The 26,666-nt window shown below is 37.9% G+C and overlaps 1 protein-coding gene across 1 annotated transcript; it reads left to right on the top strand.

The window, feature by feature from the left end:
* The first annotated feature begins 335 nt into the window (after nucleotides 1–335).
* Nucleotides 336–25,687, top strand: ZNF658 (zinc finger protein 658). Its single transcript, XM_088018727.1, has 6 exons — nucleotides 336–488; nucleotides 2,442–2,540; nucleotides 2,710–2,768; nucleotides 8,650–8,776; nucleotides 9,074–9,169; nucleotides 22,039–25,687. Exons 3-6 carry the CDS (start codon nucleotides 2,754–2,756, stop codon nucleotides 24,951–24,953), a joined length of 3,153 nt encoding a protein of 1,050 aa, XP_087874853.1. The 5' UTR covers nucleotides 336–488; nucleotides 2,442–2,540; nucleotides 2,710–2,753; the 3' UTR covers nucleotides 24,954–25,687.
* The last annotated feature ends 979 nt before the right edge of the window (nucleotides 25,688–26,666 follow it).

Here is a 26,666-nt window from a genome sequence, read left to right on the forward strand (position 1 = left end):
ACACTAACCAAAGTAATGGTAATTCTATTTTTTCTCCAATTGTAGTCTTTTGCAACTGTTGGTTTTTTCGAACTAGGATCCAATCGAGAACGATGCTTTGCAACATGTTGTCATGCCATAAAGTTAAAGTCTAATCCACAATACCTGGGGATTCAGGGAAAGTTTCCAAAGGTCAGATCCAATTGTCACGTCTCACCTCACTAATTGAGGAGGAAACGCTTCTAAAATTACTTCCTGCGGTCTCAAAGTTTTATGGGAAATGTAGTCTTAAATGTTATGCGCCTACCGCGCAGCACTCTGGGAACGGGTTTTGGGGCTCATTCTGCGCAAGTGCACATCCAGCCTTGGCCTGTTTTCCGCCCGCCTTCTGTGGTTGAAAAAGGACACGAACTCGGCTTCTTTGGGTATCTGCGGGAGCAGAGGCTTTGCACTGGGGGTGAGAGCACTGGGGACACGGCTCCGGGAGGCCTGGGGCCCTGCCAGATCCGGTAGGTTTGTGTGCAGTGTTCCCGGGAATTTCCCAGCGGGTCTTCCCCTCCCCCAGCCCCTGTGTGCTTGCGGCGTCTGCTCCCGCCTGCTTCCGGTGGCGCAAGTGGGGCTGCCTCCCCTATCTGGAGAAGGTGTCCTTTGCGGGCGCCGAGTGAGGGGACTGTGGGCAGTGGCAAGGGAATCCACCTTTATAATGTTTTCGATGAACATGAGGCTACTAACAGTAGCTTGTGGAATTACTCTGAGAAATAAGGTGTCATCTGCAAAGCTTTTTGTCAAGTGCTTGTAATAATGGGTGTGTAAGTTGCTATCACAAGACACTTTGTTTTCTTTGGTATTTCATTTAAGCCTCACAGTTGCCCTTATAATTAGGCCATTTTAAAAAGTGAAAGGAATTTACTGGAGGCCGAATGATACACCCCAGGACACAAGCTGGTAGGTGGGAGAGGTTGGATGTAAATACAAGTAGATTTTACTCCCCACCTCTTGCTCTTCCCAGCATCCTTTTTGCCCCAAACCAAGAGTTGCAACCTTTGAAGCTCTTAGCTGAGTAGCCTGTCCCCAGATTTACAGAGATAGGATTGTGAAGTGAATATCGACAGAATCTCATGATGTGGTAATATATATCCTGGGATTTGTGGATTCTTTTTTTTTTTTTTTTTTTGTGGATTCTTTTTAGAGCCCCTGGTCAAGAGACTCTTGAACTTCCCTGCACCATCTAAGCTATCTCCATCCTCAAAGGCACAATCTGAAAATCTAATGCAGTGTGGGCCAATAGAAAGATAATTGAAACCAAATATAATTTAGAGTTTTTCAGTAGCAACAATAAAAAGAAAGAGATTAGTTCTACTGATATGTTTAACTCAGTATATCCAAATTATTAACCACACTTCAGGTGTAGTAGTTGCATGCAGCTAATGGCTACCTTACTGGATAGTACACTTGTAGTGGATTCCAAAGTCCGGTTTAGAGTGTTAAATGGAGGTTTCAGTTACAGTGAATTTGTTTCTCAGGCCCAGATCCCAGCCCCTCTGTAGTAAAGTAACTTAAGAACAACAGTCATTTTGAAGAATAGCTCTTCTGACAGATTACTCCCTGGAGCTTCAGAGCAGGGGCAGAAGTTTCAAGAAAGGCACAGGTCCTGAATTGCTCCACCAGAAGCAGTTCTTGATCCCTGTATAGCATGAGTCAGACTTAGTGACTGCACACAGAAGCCATCACAGACTGTGTGACAGTGGGCACTGGACCAGCTTGCAGAAGGTGGTGAGCAGGGGTTGAGAGGGATGGGTGACTGTCAGGCTGTACAGGAAAAGGCACTTCACTGGGTGGTTGGTAAGGACATGATGCCCAGGGAAGGTATAACCAGGCAGAACTAATGAAATTCTAAATAGCACCCAGTTTCCTTCATTCCCCCTCATTCTTTCCAGATTCTGAGCTGCCCTCATACCATGTCCATCACAACATGTGGCATCTGGAGTTATGCTGATGCTCCCTCCTTCCTGAGTGTAGGGAATGACGAAAGGATAGTAGAAGGAAAGTTTTCTATATTAGACACTTTTGGAAGCTCAAAATATTGGGCCTGAAATGAATGATTTTTGAAAAGACACCCAGGGCAGAATTAAGAACTTAAGCACAGTGCTGTTTACTTACACAGGTAAGTACTATCGGCATCTTACTAAAATCTGTTTCAGGATTTGCAACCAAGTAAGAACAAAAAGTTAGAAAAAATATTTCTTGCATAAAGCATCCCATCTTTATTTTGAAGTTTTCTGGGGAAGCTCTAACTCAAGGTGTAAAGACAACACAAATTTGATTAACAATCCCATCTGAGTAGGTTTTTTTAAACAACATTAGTTTAAATGAAGGTAGAAGGTTTTACCTTGTATACCTGAATTTGTTTAACCAATATCCTCTTGTTTTATTTTGTGTTTTTTGTTGTTGTTCTTACTTAGAAGGGGACATAAATTGTTAAGTCATCGACTTCTGAGTTTCACAGCAGTGAAAATGCAAGGTTAAGCCTGTGTCACCATATCGCAGATGCGTTTGTTCAGGTAATACCTCTGTGTGGTCCTTCTTGTTCCCTTTCAAGAATGTCAAAAGGATATTTTTCTATAGGGAAACCTTTTTTCCAGCTGATGTTATGAAATTTTTAGGTAAATAAAAATAGTTGTAAGGCAGACCAGGTTTCTCATGATGCTATTTCTCCTTCCTCTTTCCCAGCTGAACCTTTTCATTTCTTCACATTCTTCAAGGAGCTGCAGAAAATGAACATAGTGCAGGTAATTTCTATTTTTAATAATCCGTTTTATAGTGGATTTTATAAGAGTCTATTGACATGAAAAAGTAGAAATAGAAATGGATCAGATGCATTCAGAGATGGAAATACAGATGAGTAGCAGAGCAAAGATGGCATGTGGATATGAAATTGGAGCTCCGAATTTATTTCGGAGTTTTGGGAGCCATATCAGAGTGTCAGACAAACTGTACTGCTTTAAAGGTTGGGGTTGGTGAGAAGATTAAGCAGACTGATACCTCATAGAATGTTAAAACTTTTTTTTAAGATTTTATTTATTTGAGAGAAAGACTGCATGCGCATGAGCACGGGGGAGGGGCAGAGGGAGAGAGAGAGAAGCAGACTCCCTGATGAGCAGGGAGCCCGATGCGGGACTCGATCCCAGGACCCTGGGATCATGACCTGAGCTGAAGGCAAGAAGAGACTTAACCGACTGAGCCAGGCACCCAGGTGCCCAGAATGTTAAAATATTTGAAGATAAAAAAGATCTTTATTTTTCGAGTAGGTGATTTAGTTAACAACTTTTCAGTAATTACTCTAAAATAATATAGAACATTATCTCTACTTGTTCTTCAATAAAAGTAGAAGATGTAATGCTAAATGTGAACTTGGTCCCTTCCGTTTTCCAGAAACTCAAACACAGGGGTTGAATTAGACATTCTTTTCTGTTGAATCAGCTGAATTAAAATTACTTTCCATAAATATTTTGAGTACCCAAGATATTCAGGTTGCTCAGCAGTTTAAAATTGTGTTCTCTTTGAAACGTTTCAACACTTTCTATCCACACTTCAAACCTCTGCATGATGCTTTGGCTTCTCTCCCCACTCGCCTGTCATATCTGGTGACCAGAGACTTGATTTATAATCAAATCCATTGGTTCTTGTCTAATTCTTTCCTTACTTGACTTTTCTGTAGCATTTGCCTCTACTGCCTCTGTCCTTCTGGAAAGTTTCTTTGTTACTGTCCATGACACCCTCCACTGGCCCCATCTATACAGTGCTGATTATCTTTTTGGAGTCATCTTCTTTCCCTGTCCTTTCACGTGGCTCATTCCCAGTTTCTGACCATGGCCCTTTTAATCTGCTCTATTAATCTTACAACGGGTTCATTCTCTCTCTCTCTCTCTTTTTTTTTTAAGCTTTATTGAGATTCAGTTCACATACCATGCCATTCACCCATTTAAGTCTGGAATTCAGTGATGTTTTAGTATACTCACAGATTGGTACAACTATCACCACAGTCAATTTTAGAACAGTTTCATCATCTTAAAAAGCAACTCTTCATTTTATCCCCTTCATGTGCTCATTTCCCCCAAACCCCAAGCAACCACTAATCCCATTTTCTGTCTGTATAGATTTGCTGAACCACTCCCTGTATTATTTCTTGTAGGGCAGTTCTGCCTGTGACAAATTTTGTTTTTGTTTATCTGGGAAGGTTTTAATTTTTCTGTTTTTGCTGGATATATAATTCTTGGTTGACAACTTTTTTCTTTCAGCACTTACTTGTCATATATCATTTCACTGCCTTCTGTCCTCCAGGGTTTCTGATTAGTAATCTGCTTTTAATACTATTGTACATGATGAGTCACTTCTTTCTTGCTGCTTTCAATATTGTCTCTTTGTCTTTATTGCTTGATACTATCCCATATTTCATTTTTTGTCATTATTTTTCTTTCTGCTTTCTCACAGTATGTAATTTCAGTGTCCAGTCTGTTCATTCTTTCATCTCCTCAAATCTGCTATACAATCCCTCTGGTGAAATTTTGTTTTAGTTATTATAGTTTTCAACTCTTGAGTTTCTATATAATTTCAATTTGTTAAAATTTCTATCTCTTTATTGATATTCTTGATTTAGTGAAATATCTTTCTTTTATTTTCCTTTAGTCCTGGACATTGTTTTTTTCTAGGTATTTGACCATATTTAATATGGCTGATTTAAGGTTATTGTCTAGTAAGTTCAATGTTTGCTTCTTTAGGAGGAGTTTCTATTGATTATACCTTTTCTGCATATGAGCCTTACTTTCTTGTTTCTTTCCTTGTTTACTAAACTTTTTTCTTGAAAATAGGACATTTTAAATAGAAGAATGTGCCAATTCTAGAAATCAGAATTTTCTCCCTTCCATTGGGGTCATTGTTGAAATTTATTTATTCAGTGACTTTTTAAAAAATTCTGTAGAGCCTGTGTTTCTTTCATCTGAGGCAGTTGAAGTATCTGCCGAAATTTCTTTAAATGCCTAGACCCAGTAAGTCTCCCAGTCTTTGCTAAGGGGCTCTGGGCATGTCAGGGAATTCTTCAAACAGACAGATGGTTTATAACTCTGCATTAGCTTAGACTTTTTTCTAATGCCAAACCTCAAGGTCACCTAGAGGTGACAGCTCAGGGCTTTCTCACATCTTTCCTGACTATGCTCACAGCCTTAGGCATACGCACAGCCCTTTGCAAGTTTGCGGCCTCCTTGATTCTCAGGAATATATCAGAGGTTTTCAGAAACATTTACGGACATCTCATTGTCCAACTTTTCCTTTCAAGCTTCTTGGTTAAGCCATTGTTTGTCTCAGCTGTTATCTACCACCTCAGGTAGCCATTAAGTTAAACAAATGCCAAAAAAAAAGTTAAACAAATGCCTTTAATTGTTGATAAATGATGAGTGAGGATAAGGCTTTTCACACTGAGCTGTGAGTTAGCTCAAATAAAGGCATCCTTATAAGTGGGGTCTTTCAGGAAACCACCAAACTGGCCAAATAATGAGTTTTCTATGAATGAGGTTTCAATGGATCTCCAGCCGAGTTCTGCTCTTGTGCTTGCCAGCCTGCTGGTTGCAAACCATTGGTTGTCAAACTATTGCAGAGTTGGGAAGGAAAGGATATAAGTCATAAAAGGTCGCAGTATCACCATTCTACTATGATTAAGCTTTTTTTTTTTAATAAATGTTTTGAAGATAGCCTTTGTTAATTTTTATAATTTTTGCTAGTTTTTTAAAAAAATGTATTTATTGAGAAAGCAAGAGACTGTGAGTGGGGGGAGAGGCAGAGGGGGAGAGAGAGAGAGAGAGAGAGAGAGAGAATTTCATGCAGACTCTCTGTTGAGCATGGAGCCTGACATGGGACTTGATCCCACAACCCCGAGATCATGACCTGAGCCAAAATCAAGAGTTGGATGCTTAACCAACTGAGCTACCCAGGCGCCTCAGTTTTTGCCAGTTTTTTCCTAGTTTTTACGAAGGAGAGAATCTTTTGGATCCTTACTTAACCATTTTTATTTATGTCACTTGTTAGCCAATTTTTTTTAATCCACAGGATCTAATTAAGTCAGATATTAAAGAGATTCACAAAAATGAAAGCAGTGCCACTTTTCTCACTAATGTTTTCGCTTTGGAGAATATAATTACCTTTTCTTTTTTTCTTTTTTAGATTAAATTTTGAGAGGTATTCCTGTTCTTTTATTTATTTGTTTCAGTTACCAGCTACTACTACTGAGTTTCACATACAGGAGGTACTCACTTAGAAACACTGAAGATATAAGTGAACAAATAATGGGATACATAACACTGAGGGGGAAAAAAGAAACTTGTTTCTGTCCCGTTATCTCTTAGTTTTCTTCCCTTTCTTTTCTACTTTTAATTGTGATAAGAACACTTAACATGAGATCTACCCTTAGCACATTTTTATGTGTATGATACTCTCTTGTTAACTATAGGGATGGTGTTGTACAGCAGATCTCTGGAACTTGATGATTTTGCATAACTGAAATTTTATGTCTGTTGAACAGCAACTCCCCAGTTCCTCCTCCTCCCGGCCCATTTGAAGTCTTTTGTTGTGGAAATGTTCCCTTTTCTCATTTTCCAAGATTCTACCTTTTCCAGACTCCTTTTTTTATTATTAATTTTATTTTATTATGTTAGTCACCATACAGTACATCATTAGTTTCTGATGTAGTGTTCCATGATTCATTGTTTGCGTATAACACCATCGCATGCGTGCTCCATGCGATATGTGCCCTCCTTAATACCATCACCAGGCTAACCCATCCCCCACCCCCTCCCCTCTAGAACCCTCAGTTTGTTTCTCAGAGTCCATAGTCGCTCATGGTTCGTCTCCCCCTCCGATTCCCCCCCTTCACTTTTCCCTTCCTGCTATCTTCTTTTTTTTTTTTTTTCAACATATAATGTATTATTTGTTTCAGGGGTACAGATCTATAATTCATCAGTCTTACACAATTCACAGCACTCACCATAGCACATATCCTCCCCAATGTCCATCACCAGCCACCCCATCCCTCCCACCCCCCACCACTCCAGCAACCCTCAGTTTGTTTCCTGAGATTAAGAGTCTCTTATGGTTCGTCTCTCTCTCCGGTTTCATCTTGTTTCATTTTTTCCTCCCTTCTCCTACGAGCCTCTGTCTTGTTTCTCAAATTCCTCATATCATGAGATAATATGATACTTTCTCTGATTGACTTACTTTGGTTGGCATAATACCCTCCAGTTCCGTCCACGTCGTTGCAAATGGCAAGATTTCGTTCCTTTTGATGGCTGTATAATATTCCACTGTGTATATACACCACATCTTCTTTATCCATTCATCTGTTGATGGACATCTTGGCTCTTTCCATAGTTTGGCTATCGTGGACATTGCTGCTATAAACATCGGGGTGCACATACCCCTTCGGATCACTACATTTGTATCTTTGGGGTAAATACCCAGTAGTCCAATTGTTGGGTCATAGGGTAGCTCTGTTTTCAACTTTTTGAGGAACCTCCGTACTGTTTTCCAGAGTAGCTGCACCAGGTTGCATTCCCACCAACGGTAGGGAGGGTTCCCCTTTCTCCGCATCCTCGCCAACATCCTTTCCTGACTCATTACTTTTCGGAAAGCTTTTTCTTTGGCTTTTTGGCCTATACTTTTTCTGCCAGCCTCTTTACTATTCATGCTTCCCTAAATGCTATTTGGTATTTTTCTTTCCTTAGTCCCATATAGGATGTATAGCATATAGCTCACATTGCTGATTGCCTCTTAAAATTTTAGTTACCACCTAAATAGCTAATAACCCCTAAATGCTTGTCTTCATCCTCACACCTCTCTTCTATATTCTAAAATCATGTGTGTATTAGTTTAAGGGATAGTTCCACCTTTATGTTCACAGACCCTTCAGGAGCAACATGAACAGATCTGTCTCACTAAAACTTCTGACACTTTTTTTTTCCTTTTGTTTCCTAAATGTCAGTGTTTGGCACCAACATTCCAGAAGCTGCTCGTTTAGTTAGCCTGGGCGGTTGTGCAAGAAAGTAATGATCAGATTGGTTGCTGCTGCTACACCCTGAGATTATGTCCCTGTCCTTATATTCATTGCTGTTACTTCAGCATAAATAATCACTTATACTGGTCTCTATGATTCCAAATCCTTGGTAAGTTGTTCTTTGCTCTTCATGAGCTCTAGATTTGTATATTTTTATATATGTATTTATACATAAGTTTGATCATGTAAAATATCTCCACAGCTTGCATGTATGTATCTTCTCTGTCTCCCTCTATTTACAATGACGATGTCTAAGGAGGGGATGAACATCTTAGAATTCTCTAGAATGCCCACAGTACCTTGGGATGAAGAGGAAGAGTTGTAGGAAACCTCTTCACATTGAATTTTTTTATCCTAAAAAATCTATAATTCACAAATAGATATAAATGAATTATAGTAAGTTAAAAACCTTCTTAACTGAGCAACTCCACAGCTACAGACAAAATTAGGTCAGAAATAGGTGTCTTTGATAACCATGTCTTTTAGAGCTTAAGAGTAAACAGGAAAAGTGGTAATTCTCAACGATATGTGTCACGTAATTCTGAATCTTTGAACGAAATGTGTTGTTACAGGGATCCATGTCATTCGAAGATGTGATTGTCAGATTTACCCAGGATGAATGGCAGTACATGAGCCCTGCTCAGAGGACCCTGTACCGAGATGTGATGCTAGAGAACTACAGCCACCTCATTTCAGTGGGTAAGCAGACCTTATTATGTATCTTCGTCTAAATTAAATTTCCTTCTTTTTAAAAGTTGTCAAAACACGTGGACTCCTTGTAGAGATTAATATTGTACTGGCTTTTGAGTGAGAGGTCTAAGGTACCTGAAGCCTTTAGGAAGCAGACAAAATGTTTGTGTTGTTACTTTCCCATGGGATACTTCAAATGAGCACGTTTATTTTGCTGCTCTTGTTGCTGTATCTTGCTCCACCTTTGGAAGCCAAAAAGTGCATGGAGCCGGTATATGTATATACCTTCAATTGTCATGTTTACAGGGTATTGCACCGCCAAACCTGAGATGATCTTCAAGTTGGAGCAAGGAGAAGAGCCCTGGTCCTTAGAGGAAGAATTCCTAAACCAGAGATACCCAGGTGGGTGAGCACTGACAGAAGGAAACACTTGGGATAGTTAAACTTTTAGGGGAATACCTTTGAAAGTTTTGTTTGGTTGGTTGGTTGGTTGTTTTACCCTTTTAAACAGCTCCGTTGAAATACTATTTACATATCGTACAATCCACCCATTTAAAGGGTACAATTTAGTGGCTTTTCACATATTCACAGATATGTGTAAATATCACCACAGTTCATTTTCATTACCTCAGAAAGAAACCTCATACCCTCTAGTTATTACCCCCTATCCTCCTGTCCGCTACAGCCCAGCGATCACTAATCTACTTTCTGTCTTTATAGATGTGCCTATTGCAGACAATTCATGTAAATGCAGTCACACATTATATGGTCTTTTATGATTGGTTTCTTTCACATAGGATTATAAGATTCATGTGTATCAGTACTTCATCCTTTGTATGGAAAATAATGTCTCATTGTATGTATTTGCCACATTTGTTTGTCCATTCTTCACTCAGTTGACGTTTAGGATTCTACCTTTTGGCTATTGAATAATGCTGATAGAAACATTGATTTCCAAGATTTTGCATGGATTTTTTTTTTTTTTTTTTTTTTTGGACATAACGCTTTTTTTCCTCTTACTGAGTTACACTTGATTCTAACTGCTGGGTTATGGGGTAAGTGTTTCAAGAATTTCCATACTATTTTCCACAGTGCCTGCCTATTTTTCATTCCTAACGACAGCATATGAGAGTTCTAATTTTTCCACATCTTTACCAACACTTGTTATTATCTGACTTTTTTATTCTAGCCATCCTCGTAGATGTGAAGTGGTATATCATTGAAGTGTTGATGTGCATTTCTGTACTAGGCATTTGGCCTGCCATGATAAATACCATAGTCTGGGTGGCCTAAACAGCAGAAATTTATTTCTTATACTTCTGGAAGCTGAAAGCCCAATATCAAGGTGCCAGCATGATTAATTTCTGGTGAAGCTTCTTTCTGGCTTGCAGATGACTGCCTTCTGACTGTGCCCTCTTATGGCCTTTTCTCTGTGCTTTCATGGAGAGAGAACTGTGATGTCTCTTTCTATTCTTTCAAAGATACCAAGCCTATAGGAATTTGAGCCCCACCCTTATGAACTCATTTACCCTTAATTTCCCCAAAGGCCTTACCACCAAATAGAGTTACATTGAGGGTCAGGGCTTCAACATACGAATTTGGGGGGAGATATAATTCAGTCCATAACAGTTTACTTGGTCACTAGTGATGTCAAGCATTTTTTCATGTGCTTATTGGTATTTTTGTGTAAACTGGTAAATTCAGGAACTTCAAAAATTATAGTTTCAGTATAATTCTTAGAGCAAAAGAGTAAAATCACCCTAAGTGTGTTTGCTAGAGTTTTTGTTGTGAAGCTATTCAACCAGACAGCAGAATTTTTAGATTAAGCATATTTCCCAGTCATTAGATGTAAATGATTTGATCGTATTGGTTGGCTAAAAAAGATACCCCAAAATAAGTATGTTTGAAAGATTGCAATAAAAAAATAGTAAAGTTATTAAGTAAAAAACAAAATAATTTAGAGTTTCATGTTATTCAGGCTTGAATTTAGGCAATAAATGCAGTAACTTAGGGGTGCCTGGATGGCTCATCGGAATGTGTCTGCCTTCAACTCAGGTCATCCTCTCAGGGTCCTGGGATTGAACCCCGTGCCAGGATCTCTAATCAGTGGGAGCCTGTTTCTCCCTCTCCCTCTGCCCCACACCTCGCTCGTGCTCTCTCACTCTCTCAAATATAAATAAATAAATAAATAAATAAATGCATTAATTTAAAAGAAGGCCCTCTTTTTACGAGCACAGGTTAAAGTAAACCCTTAAGCATTTGAATGACTGCACCAAACAGTATCATACTAGCTATCATAAAACACAAAATAATGGGGTTCTAAGAAGTTAAAATTCACCAGGATTAGGAGATAATGTACCTCATCTGATTAAAGTAAAGATACTATGAACATTAAATAAGTATGCCTATATGGGATGTAAATGATATTTATATTAGAGTGAACCAGGGGCGCCTGGGTGGCTCAGTCAGTTAAGCATCTGCCTCTGGCTTAGGTCACGATCTTAGGGTCCTGGGATGGAGCTCTGTGTTGGGCTCCCTGCTCAGTGGAGAGTTTGCTTCTCCTCCCTCTGCCCCTCCCCCGTGCTCCTCTCCCTCTGTCTCTTGCAAATAAATAAAATCTTAAAAAAAAGTGAACCGTATATATGTATTTGTATCCTGAGATCAAAGAACAAGCCTTTTCATGTATTGCATGGAGCACTGGGTGTTATACACAAACAATGAGTCATGGAACTCTACATCAAAAACTAATGTACTGTATGGTGACTAACATAACATAAAAAAAAAAGAAAAAAGGAGAAGCCTTTCAGATTCCCATAGATTAATCATAAGATAGTGAAAACATAATGTTAATCTAGAAAGAAAACCAGTAAGTCCAACAAATTAGAATTGCATAAATAATATTCTCAACATATTTTGATAAATCAAGAAATTAATGAGTACACAAAAAACTCTTAAGATGGATATTTTAAAAATTATCTCTTTTAAACAACGTATAAAAAAGGATATCAAGTCCGAAATTGTGTGACATTTATAAAATAAATGTGCATATTATAAACCTTAGAGTATAGTAGATTAGTGAACAGAGGTAAATTGGTAGTCTAGTAATAAGCAAGAACAATAACAAAAATATACTAACACAAGCAGAATTTAAAAGTGGTAATCAACTGGAAGACTGAGAAATTATAGAATGTTTCTTAGACCAAAAAACAGTAAAATGGATGAAATTTTAGCTAACCCTAACAAAGACAAAAGAAGCACTTATAGAATACAAAATTATAAATATTTAATGCAGTGTCAAAGAAAATCTCATTTATACGAGTGTTGCGGTAGGATTTGCTCTATTACATATGTAAAGCTCTGAGCGGTAAGTACTATGGAACTGGAAGTGGGATAGTTTAATAAATTAGTGAAACAGAAAAGAAAGCTCAAAGGAAAAACAAACATATACTTCATAGATAGTCTTTTTTTTTTAGGATTTTATTTATTTATTTGACAGAGAGACACAGCGAGAGAAGGAACACAAGCAGGGGGAGTGGGAGAGGCAGAAGCAGGCTTCCTGCGGAGCAGGGAGCCCGATGCGGGGCTCGATCCCAGGACCCTGGGATCATGACCTGAGCCAAAGGCAGATGCTTAACGACTGAGCCACCCAGGCGCCCCATAGATAATTGGTCTTGATAGTTGGCACTAGCCCCACAAAACAGTGGAGAAAGAATCCCAAAGTAACCTTATTGATCTAAACGAAAAATGGGATTCAGGTGGCTTAAAGGCCTGATTTTTCTCAAAGCAAAACTAGAGATATTCTATGGGATAATAAAGAGAATGTGTTTGTGACTCTGCTTGGGGAAGGAATAAGATATAAAAGTATTAACCAGGGAAAGGTCGAATAAATGTATTCTATTTTACTCTCCACTAATTGCAACTAAATGTATACATGTGTGTGTATCTATACATATATCTATATCTATATATATGTATATCTGTCTGTATATCTATCAATATACATATGGTATATATATATATAGAATAAATGTAATATTCTGAAAGATTACACAGCGATGAAGGTGAGCTAGGGACCGTGGCACCTGATGAAATACAGGGTGGTTAGTGTTAGGAGAAGGCTGGTGGGGACCCTGACATCTCACCGCTCCTCACTGTTAATGTGGTAGCCTACTCCAACTCCCAAAGATATCAGTGGAGGTTTAGGGGGGAACATGGACTTCTGTCCATACTTGGCAGTAGTGAAGCTGCATTCCACTTCTTTTGTTGGCATGATTTCAGAGGAGGTTGGCTAAAATTGAATGTAAAAATTCAGTTTATGAATTTTCTCATAAAGATCATGCATTTGTTGTTCTGTCTAGAAATATCCAAACTCAGAGTAAGACAGATTTATTCATATGCTTTCTTCTAGAAATTTTTAAATTTCACATTTTACATTTTGTAATTCATATGGTGTTAGTTCTCATACACAGGATGGGATATGTGTCAAGTTTAAATTTTTGAAAAGGAGAGTCCAGTAATTCTAACACCATTAATTGAAAAGATTATCCTTTCTCTACTGAATAGCATTTCCATTGTTCTTAGAAGATGGATAAATGTATATTTTGTATATGGTACATAAGTTTATGTGTGTGTGTATTTATACTTATATTCTGTACATTTAACACTGTATGTGGTATCTGTATTTTTTATTCATCTACATATCCATCCTTATGTCAATACCACATTAACTTTATTATTCTAGGTTCTTAGTTAGACCTTGAAATCAGTTAATGTGAGTCCACCAGCGTTCTTTATAAATTTTAAAATGAGCTTTTTTAAATTTTTTTAAATTTTATTTTGTTATGTTAATCACCATACATTACATCATTAGTTTTTGATGTAGTGTTCCATGATTCATTGTTTGCATATAACACCCAGTGCTCCATTCAATACATGCCCTCTTTAATGCCCATCACCAGGCTAACCAATCAAGTCCGAAATTGTGTGACATTTATAAAATAAATGTGCATATTATAAACCTTAGGGTATAATAGATTAGTGAACAGAGGTAAACTGGTAGTCTACTAATAAATTAAGCAAGAACAATAACAAAAATAAACTAACAAAAATATACTCCCCTCTAGAACCCGCAGTTTGTTTCTCAGAGTCCATAGTCTCTCATGGTTCATCTCCCCCCCCCCCCCCGCTTCCCCCCCTTCACTTTTCCCTTCTTACTATCTTCTTTTTTTTTAACATATAATGTATGATTTGTTTCAGAGGTGCAGATCTGTGATTCAACATTACTACACAGTTCACAGCACTCACCATAGCACATACCCTCCCCAGTGTCCCAACCAACCCATCCCTCCCACCCCCCACCACTCCAGCAACACTCAGTTTGTTTCCTGAGATTAAGACTTCTTCATATCAGTGAGATCATATGATACATGTCTTTCTCTGATTGATTTATTTATCCCTCGGCATAATACCCTCTAGTTCCATTCACATCATTGCAAACTCCATTGTAGGTATATATACATATAGGTATGTACACACACACACACACACACACCACATCTTCATCCATTCATATGTCGATGGACATCTTGGTTCTTTCCATAGTTTGGCTATCGTGGACATTGCTGCTTTAAACATCGGGGTGCACATACCCCTTTGGATCCCTACATTTGTATCTTTGGGGTAAATACCCAATAGTGCAATTGCTGGGTCGTATGGTAGCTCTATCTTCAACTTCTTGAAGAGCCTCCATACTGTTTTCCAGAGTGGCTGCACCAGCTTGCATTCCCACCAACAGTGTAGGAGGGTTCCCCTTTCTCCGCATCCCCTCCAACATCTGTCATTTCCTGACTTGTTAATTTTAGCCATTCTGACTGGTGGGAGGTGGTATCTCATTGAGGTTTTGATTTCGATTTCCCTGATGCCGAGAGATGTTCAGCACTTTTTCATACGTCTATTGGCCATTTGGATATCTTCTTTGGAAAAATGTCTTTTCATGTCTTCTGCCCATTTCTTGATTGGATTATTTGTTCTTTGGGTGTTGAGTTTGGTAAGTTCTTTAGAGATTTTGGATACTAGCCCTTTATCTGATATGTCATTTGCAAATACCTACTTCCATTCTGTTGGTTGTCTTTTGGTTTTGTGGACTGTTTCTTTTGCTGTGCAAAAGCTTTTTATCTTGATGAAGTCCCAATAGTTCATTTTTGCCCTTCCTTCCCTTACCTTTGGCATTGTTTCTAGGAAGAAGTTGCTGCGGCTGAGGTCGAAGAGGTTGCTGCCTTGTGTTTTTTAGGATTTTGATGGACTCCTGTCTCACATTTTGGTCTTTAACCATTTTGAGTCTATTTTTGTGTGTGGTGTAAGGAAATGGTCCAGTTTCATTCTTCTGCATGTGGCTGTCCAATTTTCCCAACACCATTTGTTGAAGAGACTGTCTTTTTTCCGTTGGACATTCTTTCCTGCTTTGTCGATGATTAGTTGACCATAGAGCTGAGGGTCCGTTTCTGGGCTCTCTATTCTGTTCCATTGATCTATGTGTCTGTTTTTCTGCCAGTACCATACTGTCTTGATGATGACAGCTTTGTAATGGAGCTTGAAATCCAGAATTGTGATGCCACCAGCTTTGCTTTTCTTTTTCAACATTCCTCTGGCTATTCAGGGTCTTTTCTGGTTCCATACAGATTTTAGGATTTTTTGTTCCATTTCTTTGAAAAAAGTGGATGGTTTTTTGATGGGGATTGCATTGAATGTGTAGATTGCTCTAGGTAGGATTGACATCTTTACGATGTTTGTTCTTCCAATTCATGAGCATGGAACGTTTTTGCATTTCTTTGTGTCTTCCTCAATTTCTTTCCTGAGTATTTTATAGTTTTCCGAGTACAGATTCTTTGCCTCTTTGGTTAGATTTATTCCTAGGTATCTTATGATTTTGGGTGCAATTGTAAATGGGATCGACTCCTTAATTTGTCTCTCTTTTGTCTTGTTGTTGGTGTATAGGAATGCCACTGATTTCTGTGCATTGATTTTATATCCTGCCACTTTACTGAATTCCTGTATGAGTTCTAGCAGTTTTGGGGTGGAGAGGCTTTTGGGTTTTCCACATAAAGTATCATATCATCTGCAAAGAGTGAGAGCTTGACTTCTTCGCCAATTTGGATGCCTTTGATTTCTTTTTGTTGTCTGATTGCTGTGGCTAGGACTTCTGATACTATGTTGAATAGCAGTGGTGATAATGGACATCCCTGCTGTGTTCCTGACCTTAGGGGGAAAGCTCTCGGTTTTTCCCCATTGAGAATGATATTCACTGTGCGTTTTTCGTAGATGGCTTTTATGATATCGAGGTATATACCCTCTATCCCTAACTCTGAAGAGTTTTGATCAAGAAAGGATGCTGTCCTTTGTCAGAAGTTTTTTCTGCATCTATTGAGAGGATCATATGGTTCTTGTTCTTTCTTTTATTAATGTATCACACTGATTTGCGGATGTTGAACCAACCTTGCAGCCCAGGGATAAATCCCACTTGGTCGTGGTGTGAATAATCCTTTTAATGTACCGTTGGAGCCTATTGGCTAGTATTTTGGTGAGAATTTTGGCATCCATGTTCATCAGGGATATTGGTCTGTAATTTCCATTTTTGATGGGGTCTTTGGTTTGGGGATCAGGGTAATGGTGGCCTCATTAAACGAGTTTGGAAGTTTTCCTTCCATTTCTATTTTCTGGAACAGTTTCAGAAGAATAGGTATTAATTCTTCTTGAAATGTTTGTAGAATTCCTTTGGGAAGCCATTTGGCCTTGGGCCCTTGTTTGTTGGGAGATTTTTTATTACTTTTTCAATTTCTTTAGTGGTTATAAGTTTATTCAGGTTTTCTGTTTCTTCCTGGTTCAGTTTTGGTAGCTGATACATCTCTAAGAATGCATCCATTTATTCCAGATTATCCAATTTGCTGGCATATAGTTGCTCATAATATGTTCTTATAGTTGTTTGTATTTCTTTGGTGTTGGTTTTGATCTCTCCTCTTTCATTCATGATTTTATTTATTTGGATCCTTTCTCTTTTGTTTTGGTAAGTCAGGCCAGGAGTTTATCAATCTTATTAATTCTTTCAAAGAACCAGCTCCTAGTTTCGTTGATCTGTTCTACTGTTCTTTTGGTTTCTATTTCATCGATTTGTGCTCTGATTTTATTATTTCTCTTCCCCTGCTGGGTTTAGGCTTTATTTGCTGTTCTTTCTCCAGCTCCTTTAGGTGTAAGGTTAGGTTGTGTATTTGAGACCTTTCTTGTTTCTTGAGAAAGGCTTGTATTGCTATATACTTTGTTCTTAGGACCACCTTTGCTGCATCCCAAAGATTTTGAACAGTTGTGTTTTCATTTTTGATGGTTTCCATGAATTTTTTTAATTCTTCTCTAATTTCCTGGTTGACCCATTCATTCTTTAGTAGGATGCTCTTTAGCCTCCACGTATTTGAGTTCTTTCGGACTTACCTCTTGTGACTGAGTTCTAGTTTCAAAGCACTGTGGTCTGAAAATATGCAGGGAATGATCCCAATCTTTTGGTACTGGTTGAGTCCTGATTTGTGATGTATTCTGGAGAATGTTCCATGGCACTAGAGAAGAATGTGTATTCTGTTGCTTTGGCATGGAATGTTCTGAATATATCTGTGAAGTCCATTTGGTCCAGTGTGTCATTTAAAGTCTTTATTTCCTTGTTGATCTTTTGCTTAGATGATCTGTTCATTTTAGTGAGGGGGGTGTTAAAGTCCCCTTACTATTATTGTATTGTTGTCAATGTGTTTCTTTGCTTTTGTTATTAATTGGTTTTTATATATAAAATTGGCTGCTCCCATGTTAGGGGCATAGATATTTACAATTGTTAGATCTTGTTGGATAGACCCTTTAAGTAGGATATAGTGTCCTTCCTTATCTCTTATTACAGTCTTTGGTTTAACATCTAATTTGTCTGATATAAGGACTGCCACCCCAGCTTTCTTTTGATGTCCATTAGCATGGTAAATGGTTTTCCACCCCCTCACTTTCAATCTGGAGGTGTCTTTGGGTCTAAAGTGAGTCTCTTGCAGACAGGATATCGATGGGTCTTGTTTTTTTATCCAGTCTGATACCCTGTGACTTTTGATAGGGGCGTTTAGCCCATTTACATTCAGGGTAATTAACTATTGAAAGGTATGAATGTAGTGCCTATTGTAAGGTGACTCTTACTGTATATTGTCTGTGTTCCTTTCTGATCTATGTTACTTTTAGGCTCTCTCTTTGCTTAGAGGACCCCTTTCAATATTTCTTTTTTTCTTTTTTAAAGATTTTATTTATTTATTTGAGAGAATGAGAGATAGAGAGCACGAGAGGGAAGAGAGTCAGAGGGAGAAGCAGACTCCCTGCTGAGCAGGGAGCTCAGTGCGGGACTCGATCCCGGGACTCCAGGATCATGACCTGAGCCGAAGGCAGTCGCTTAACCGACTGAGCCACCCAGGCGCCCCCTTTCAATATTTCTTGTAGGGCTGGTTTTGTGTTTGCAAATTCCTTTAGTTTTGTTTGTCCTGGAAGCTTTTCATCTCTCCTTCTATTTTCAGTGACAGCCTAGCTGGATATAGTATTCTGGGTTGCATATTTTTCTCATTTAGTGCTCTGAATATATCATGCCAGTCCTTTCTGGCCTGCCAGGTCTCTGTGGATAGTTCTGTTGCCAGTCTAATGTTTCTACCATTGTTGGTTACAGATCTTTTGTCCCGAGCTGCTTTCAGGATTTTCTCTTTGTCTCTGAGACTCGTAAGTTTTACTATTAGATGTTGCGGTGTTGACCTATTTTTATTGATTTTGTGGGGATTCTCTGTACCTCCTGGACTTTGATGCCTGTTTCCTTCCCCAAATTAGGGAAGTTCTCTGCTATAATTTGCTCCAGTATACCTTCTGCCTCTCTCTCTCTTTCTTCTTCTGCTACCCCAATTATTCTAATATTGTTTCGTCTAATGGTATCACTTATCTCTCAAATTCTGCCCTCGTGATCCAGTAGTTGTTTATCTCTCTTTTTCTCAGCTTCTTTATTTTCCATCATTTGGTCTTCTATATCACTAATTTTCTCTTCTGGCTTACTTATCCTAGGAGTTAGAACCTCCATTTTTTATTGCACCTCATTAATAGCCTTTTTGATTTCGACTTCATTAGATTTTAGTTTTTTTATTTCTCCAGAAAGGGTTCTCTAATATCTTCCATGCTTTTTTCAAGCCTAGCTAGTATCTTTATAATCGTCATTCTGAACTCCAGTTCCGACATCTTACTAATGTCCATACTGATTAGGTCCGTGGCAGTCGTACTGTCTCTTGTTCTTTTTTTTGAAGTGATTTTTTCCATCTTGTCATCTTGTCCAGAGGAGAATAGATGAATGAGAGAACAAAATGCTAACAGGGTAACAACGACCCCAGAAAAATATACGCTGAGCAAATCAGAAGAGACCTTCCAGAAAGTGGTCGCTTTTCTGTTCAGAGAGTTGCTGCTATTCTTTTCTTTGATCTCTTCTTGAGTTCATAGATGTTCAGAATGGCTTGATCCCTGTCTAGCTGAATTCTTGGGACCGGACGAAATTTAGGTCTCCTACTCCTCTGCCATCTTGCTCCTCCTCTAAAATGAGCTTTTTGATAGTTATATAAAGCATGGCAGCTTTTCAGCTGGGATTGTATTGAATCTATAGATCAAATTAAAGAGGTTTAACGTCTTAAAATCCAATCCATAAAGAAATGCCATCTTCTTTTATTTATGTTTTCTTTGATTCCTTTTATCAGTAGTTTTTGGAGTATAGATGCCAGGTATTTTTGGTTTTGTTTTTAGCATCATGGTAAATTATATTCTTTGATTTAAAATTCTAGTGATAATTGTTTGTATATGATTGGCTTTTGTATATCAGCTTTGTATTTTGCCCTTGCTGAAAACACTAGTTAAGGAGCTTTTCTGAAGCTCTTTCTGTGGTTCTCTCTGTAGATTTTGTATCTTTTATTTCTATTCTTGCTGTACTGCATTGGTGGGAACTTCTGGCAGTCTGGAATAGAAAGTGCTGAGGCTAGACACCTGTATTTTCCAATCTTAGGGTTTAAGTATTTAGTCTCTTAAGTATGATCATAGCTATAGGCTTTTTGTAGATTTCCTTTACAGTAGGTTAATGGGTGGATTTAGAATTTTGTGAAATAGTCTTTGCCTTAAATTATTTGATTTGTGTGGTTTTAATATTTCAGATAATTAATATGATGGGTTACATTCACTTTTAAATATCTCAACAGTTTGTATTTTTGGGATGAATCTCCCTTGATCTTGATATATCATTTCTTTTCTATATTGCTTTGGGTTTTTTGTTTTTGTTGTTTTGATGGGTTTTTTTTGGAATTTTTACATTTATGTCGTGAGAGATAGTGGTCTGTAGGTTTCTTGTATTTTCTAGAAGAGATTATGTAACATTGGAATTCTCTTTTTTTTAAACCTTTGGCAGAATTCACTAGTTACTGCCTTCTAATACTGAAGCTGCTTCTTGGTTCTATGTCTTTGTTGACCACATATTCAATTTCTTAAATAGATACTGATCTATCCAAGTTATGTCTTCTTGAGTGAATTTGGTAGTGTGTTTTTTTTTTTTTTTTTAGTGAAACGCGTCCATTTCACTTAAATTGTCAAATTTATGGGCACAGAGTTTCCCCTAATACTCTTTTATTATCTTTTTAGTGTCTGTTGTATCAGTATTTATGTCTTCTCTTGCATTTTTTCTTATATTACTACTTTGTGTCTTTTTTCCTCTTTGGGTTAAATCATTTAAAAAAAAACCTTCAGTGAACTAAGCTTTGGCTTGATTGATTTTTCTCTGCTTTCCATTTTCAATTTTATTGTCTTCTTTAGTCTTTATTTTCTTTCTTTTGCTTTCTTTAGATTTAATTTTTTCTGTTTGTCAAGTTTGTTAAAGTGGAACTGGGTAACTGGAGTCTTTTCTAATATAAAAAATTTTAAGCTATAAATTTATCTCTGAGCACTACTTTAGCTCCATCCCAGAAATTTCTATATGTTCTAAACATTATTGTTTTCATTCAATTCTAACTATCTTAATTTCCTATGAAATTTTCTCTTTGACCAGTGGGTTAATTAGAAGTATATTAATTTACAAATATTTTGTGTTTCTCCAGGTGACTTTGCATTACTGATTTCTAGTATAATTTCTTGATGGCCTGAAATTATACTTTGATTTCTGTTTTTTTTATATTTGTGAAAATTTTTCTTGCAGTGTAGAATGCAGTCTGCTGTGATGAATATTTCCTATGCATTTGAGAATAATGTAAATTAAACTGTTTTTTAAATGTACTGTGTTCTTGGGTTTTGAGAGCATGGTTATTACAAATGCTGTTTCATCTTTCTAGCTGTAATATTGTAGTATTCCTGCCTCTTTTCCCTTCTTTTCTTCCCCTACCTGCTGTGTTGCCATAAGTGCCCTAAAACAGATTTATTGCTTTTGCTATTGCAGATTCCATAGAATAGATAAGAATGTGGTTCCAGGAAGAATTTTGGTAGTGGTTGCTGTTACCATCCCTGAATGTCCTGTGAATAGAATTTTCTTAGGATTCTTCATGATCTCTCTAGTGAGCTCTTCGTTTTCGGTCATGGAAAGAAATTTTCTAAGAGTGTCCAGTCCTTTATACCTGTGGCAGTGGAACTTTCATTCCCTGTTAAACCTATTTCTGTTTGGCTTGAGCAGGGTGGGTATTGTCAAAAAGATTTTCTGTTTTCTTAAACCACCTTTTTTTCAGACCTTTGGCTAGAAGGAACAGGCTTTTTCTGTAGCTCTTTTTGTTACGTATATTGTTGACTTGGATTGCGGGCTTTTCCAGCACTCCAGTGCCCCATATAAGATATATGCGAAGCAGAAAGAACAATCTTGGAATCCTCTGCTATGTCATTTCTTGAGTTCCAAAGTCCACCTTCCATTTTGTAACATCTTACTTACTCTTGATTTATTGATTTATTGATTGTCCAGGGATTTGTTAATTGTAAGAGGGAGGACTTAGGAAGAAAGGAGCTAGCTACTCAGTCCTGGCCAGCACTGAAAATAATACCTGTTTTCTTTAAACAACACGGATGAGGAAAAAGTGTATCTGTCTTTTCTTTATGTGTATGAATTACTGATATTTGGAAATGTGACCTGTAACAGACTACAATACATAACAAACATATGGCTGTAAGTTCCTCTCCATAAGAAATATAAGATATAAAGATATTTTCAATTTTTCTCATTTTAGGATATTTCAGTGTTGATATTCTCATTGAAGGGAACCCGGAAAAACAAGTGAAACCTCTGTGGCAAGTAATATTCACTGATAACAAAACACTGAGTAAAGAAGGGCAGAAAGTTTTAGAAAAACCATTTACTCTGGATATAATTCCAAATTCTTTTGGAAAAATGCCCTGTAAATGTGACTCATGTAGAATGAATTTGCCAGTTGTTTCTGAATTAATTATTTGTGATAGAAACTATTCAAGAAAGAAGGCTGATTACATGAATGTATGCAAAAAATTGCAGCTTGATATTAAACATGAGAAAACTCATACTGGAGAGAAATCTTATGGTTATAATAAAAACATGAAACCTCTCAATAATAGGAAAGATCATCAGAAATTTCAAAGCCTGGAGCAGTCTTTTGAATGTAATGAATTTAGGAAAGTTTTACATGATAAGATTCACTGTGTTATAGGAGAGGAATCTTATAAGGATGATGAATTTAGGAAAAACTGTGATAAAGCAACTTTATTTAACTGTGTGAGAACTGGCACAAGAGAGGAATGCTTTTATCTTAATGAATGTGGGAAATCCTATGACAAAACCACCACTGTGAAATATGATAAAGTTCACCTGGCTATAACAAACTCTGAATATAATGAAAATGGGAATAACTTCAGCAGGCTCTTACCTCTCACTCATTCTCAGAGAACTTTTAAAGAACAGGGTGCTTTTGCAAGCAATAAATGTGAAGAAAAGTTGAGCCAGAGCTCAACCCATTTAGTACAAAAAACACAAATTAGAGATGAATTTTGTGCATATAATGGATGTATAAATGCCTTCTATCAGAAATTAGACCTTATAGTATGTCAGAGAACTCACACAGAAGAGGAACTCTACCAGTGTGATAAATATGAGAGGTCCTTCCATCAAAACTCAGCCCTCGGTGTACATCAGCAAAGTGAAACTGGAGAGAAGTCATTTGAATGTAATGAATGCAGGAAATCCTTTTACCAGAAAGCACAACTCATTCATCATCTGAGGACCCGCTCAGAGGAGGAACCTGAGAAATGTGAGGAATGTGGGGAATCTTTTTATTCAAGTTCACACCCTACTCATTATCCTGGAACTGATATGAGGGTCAGTCTCTGTGAATGTAATAAATGTGGGAAAACTTTCTGTCAAAAGTCAAACATCCATGAAAATCTGACAATTCACACAAAGGATTATGATAACAGTGGATGTGGGAAATCTTACAAGAAGTCTGCTCCCATAGTACACCAGAGAACACACACAGGAATGAAACTCTGTCAAAGTAACATATATGGGAAAACATTCTCCAAGATGAGACATCTCAAAGAACATCAGAGAATTCACACAGAGGAGAAATCCTACAAATGTATTGAATGTGGGAAAACTTTCTCTAAGACATCACATCTCAGAGCACATCAGAGAATTCACACAGGCGAAAAACCTTACAAATGTATTGAATGTGGGAAAACTTTCTCTCACAAGACACACCTTAGTGCACATCAGAGAGTCCATACTGGGGAGAAACCCTATGAATGTAACAGATGTAGGAAAACTTTTGCTGATAATTCAACCCTCAGAGCACATCAGAGAATTCACACAGGGGAGAAACCCTATGAATGTAATGAATGTGGGAGGTCCTTTGCCCATATATCTGTTCTCAGAGCACATCAGAGAATTCATACAGGTGAGAAACCCTATGAATGTAATGACTGTGGGAGATCTTTTGCCCATAATTCAGCCCTTAGAGCACATCAGAGAATTCACACAGGGGAGAAACCCTATGAGTGTAGTGACTGTGAAAAAACTTTTGCCCATAATTCAGCTCTCAGAGTACATCAGAGAATTCATACAGGGGAGAAACCATATGCATGTAATGAATGTATGAAAACATTTGCCCATAATTCAGCTCTCAGAGCACATCAGAGAATTCATACAGGGGAGAAACTCTATGAATGTAATGAATGTAGGAAAACTTTTTCACAGAAGACACATCTCAGTACACATCAGAGAATTCACACAGGGGAGAAACCTTATGAATGTAGCGAGTGTGGGAAAACCTTCTCTCAGAAATCATACCTCAGTGGACATGAGAGAATTCACAAAGGGGAAAAACCTTATAAATGTAATGAATGTGGGAAAACTTTTGTCTATAAGGCAGCCCTCATAGTCCATCAAAGAGTTCACACAGGAGAGAAACCCTATGAGTGTAATGAATGTGGGAAAACTTTCTCCCAAAGAACACACCTCTGTGCACATCAGAGAATCCACACAGGGGAGAAACCTTATGAATGCAAAGAATGTGGGAAGACTTTTGCTGATAATTCAGCCCTCAGGGCACATCAGAGAATTCATACAGGGGAGAAACCCTATGAGTGTAATGAATGTGGGAAAACTTTCTCCAAGACATCACACCTCCGGGCACATCTGAGGACTCAAACAGGGGAGAAACCCTATGAATGTAATGAATGTGGGAAAACTTTCTCCCAGAAGTCATATGTTATTGCACATCAGAGAATTCACACAGGGGAGAAACCCTATGAATGTAATATATGCGGGAAACCTTTTGCCCATAATTCAACCCTCAGAGTACATCAGAGAACTCACACAGGTGTAAAATCCTATGAATGTAATGAATGTGGGAAGACTTTCTCCCAGAAGTCACACCTTAGTGCACACCAGAGAATTCACACAGGGGAGAAACCTTATGAGTGTAATGAATGTGGGAAAGCTTTTGCACAAAATTCAACTCTCAGAGTACACCAGAGAATTCACACAGGAGAGAAACCCTATGAATGTAATGAATGCAGGAAAACTTTTATCCGTAAGGCAGCGCTTAGAGTACATCACACCAGAATGCACACCAGAGAGAAAACCCTTGCATGTGGTGAATTGGGGAAGTCCTGAAGGGACTCATACCTTAATTGATAATACACAGTAAAAAAGCTCATGTCACAGACTGGCAGATTGTTTCCCTTAAACATTTCCTTGTCCACTAGGCACATGGTTTGTCTAATTTCCCAGTCTTTCATTTGAGTGATACTGGTCATGGAATATGACACTATAACATTTAAGCTAAGTCTAGCTTTCAAAAATCACCGTGCATTCTTTCTGTCCTATGTTATGTTGGAATAGAGATATTGCCAGGGCAGACTTGGCATGTGTATTAAACATGGAAGAACACAAGGTGAAGGAAGCCAAAATCTGAATAACTGTGTGAAACAGATCTTCACAAGTTGGCTTAAAAAAAACTACTCTGTTGAGCTCTTAAAGATTCTGTTCTGTTTGTTAAATGCACATAGTTAGGTAATTCTGTTGCAATGGGACAAAACCCTATGAATATCATGTCAGAAGACCTATAAAATTCAGCCTGTCATTGTACATCAAGAGACTTCACATGAGGAAGAAAACTGTCAACATCTTGACTTGATCAGAAGCTTTCATTAAAAATTAGAGCAATCTCAGGGAAAAACACAAAAGCCTTTACTACATATTTAATAGCCGATAAGATTTGACCAAAATCTTATATTTTGATAAATGATATTTTTTAACAACTATGGAAAGTTTGCTCCAGGTAATTTTTTTTTTCCTGAGGAAATGTATGTTTCAGAATTGAAGATAAAATCTTCACCTAGAACTGATGTACCTAAATTTGTGCTTTATATGTAACATCAAATTTTATAGAAAATATATAATAAAATATTCTATACACAAACTCACCATAGAATGTGAAGTTTTAAAGATGGAAGGATTATTTGAATTCTGTGGACAATACCAATAAATGTTCGTGGCTAGTCTCTGAGCTATGTGGTACATCTATATCAGTTTATGTAACAGAATTCCTTACTGCTGAGGAGTTCTAGTAGAAGGCAGCAGGCAAACCTGGTCTGGAACCTGTCCACTTTCCTTTTTTCAGTTACAGTTTATGTTCTGTTGGCTTCCCTCAGCTTGATGCTGTTGATGATATGAAATTTTGGCCTGCCTGCTGTGTCTGCCTGGTAGTGTGGTCCTGTTTTTCTAGGATACTGGAGATCCATAAGATTTCCTAAGTTTCCTTGTGTGTGTGTATGTATCTGTGTATGGGTAGGTGGGCTGGATGATTCTTACATGTTTTTTGGCCTTCATTATATCCCACTAGTGGTTTATTTTGTACTGTGTAATTATAAAGGACATCATAGCCTCACTCCTCTAGTATGCATATAGCCTACGCATCTTGTGTAGGATCTTTTTCCATCCTCATAATGTGTGTTCACATTATGCAGCATTGCAAACCATTGTTATTTTTATCCTGCTTGGACAGCAGGTTTTGGAATTGGAATGAAAAAGGCTACTTTCATATCATAAGTACCACATGAGTATTAAAAAGCAGACTAATTTTTTTTAAAGATTTTCTTTATTTGATAGGGAGACACAGTGAGAGAGGGAACACAAGCGGGGGGAGTGGGAGAAGGAGAGGCAGGCTTCCCGCGGAGCAGGGAGCCTGATGTGGGGCTCGATCCCAGGACCCTGGGACCATGACCTGAGCCGAAGGCAGACGCTTAATGACTGAGCCACCCAGGCTCCCCCAGACTAACTTTTGAGGGAACAATTTAGTGGTGTATAGTTTTAGCCAAGAAAATA

The sequence above is a fragment of the Eumetopias jubatus genome, unplaced genomic scaffold, assembly GCF_037043125.1.
Source record: "Eumetopias jubatus isolate StellerSeaLion01/CBP00866 unplaced genomic scaffold, mEumJub1_p1.0 scaffold_15, whole genome shotgun sequence".
NCBI classification, from domain to species: domain Eukaryota; kingdom Metazoa; phylum Chordata; class Mammalia; order Carnivora; family Otariidae; genus Eumetopias; species Eumetopias jubatus.

Coding starts and splice junctions, on each gene's coding strand:
- ZNF658 (XM_088018727.1), top strand. Junction 8,777..9,073: donor CAGCCACCTCATTTCAGTGG/GTAAGCAGACCT, acceptor TCATGTTTACAG/GGTATTGCACCGCCAAACCT. Junction 9,170..22,038: donor CCTAAACCAGAGATACCCAG/GTGGGTGAGCAC, acceptor TTCTCATTTTAG/GATATTTCAGTGTTGATATT.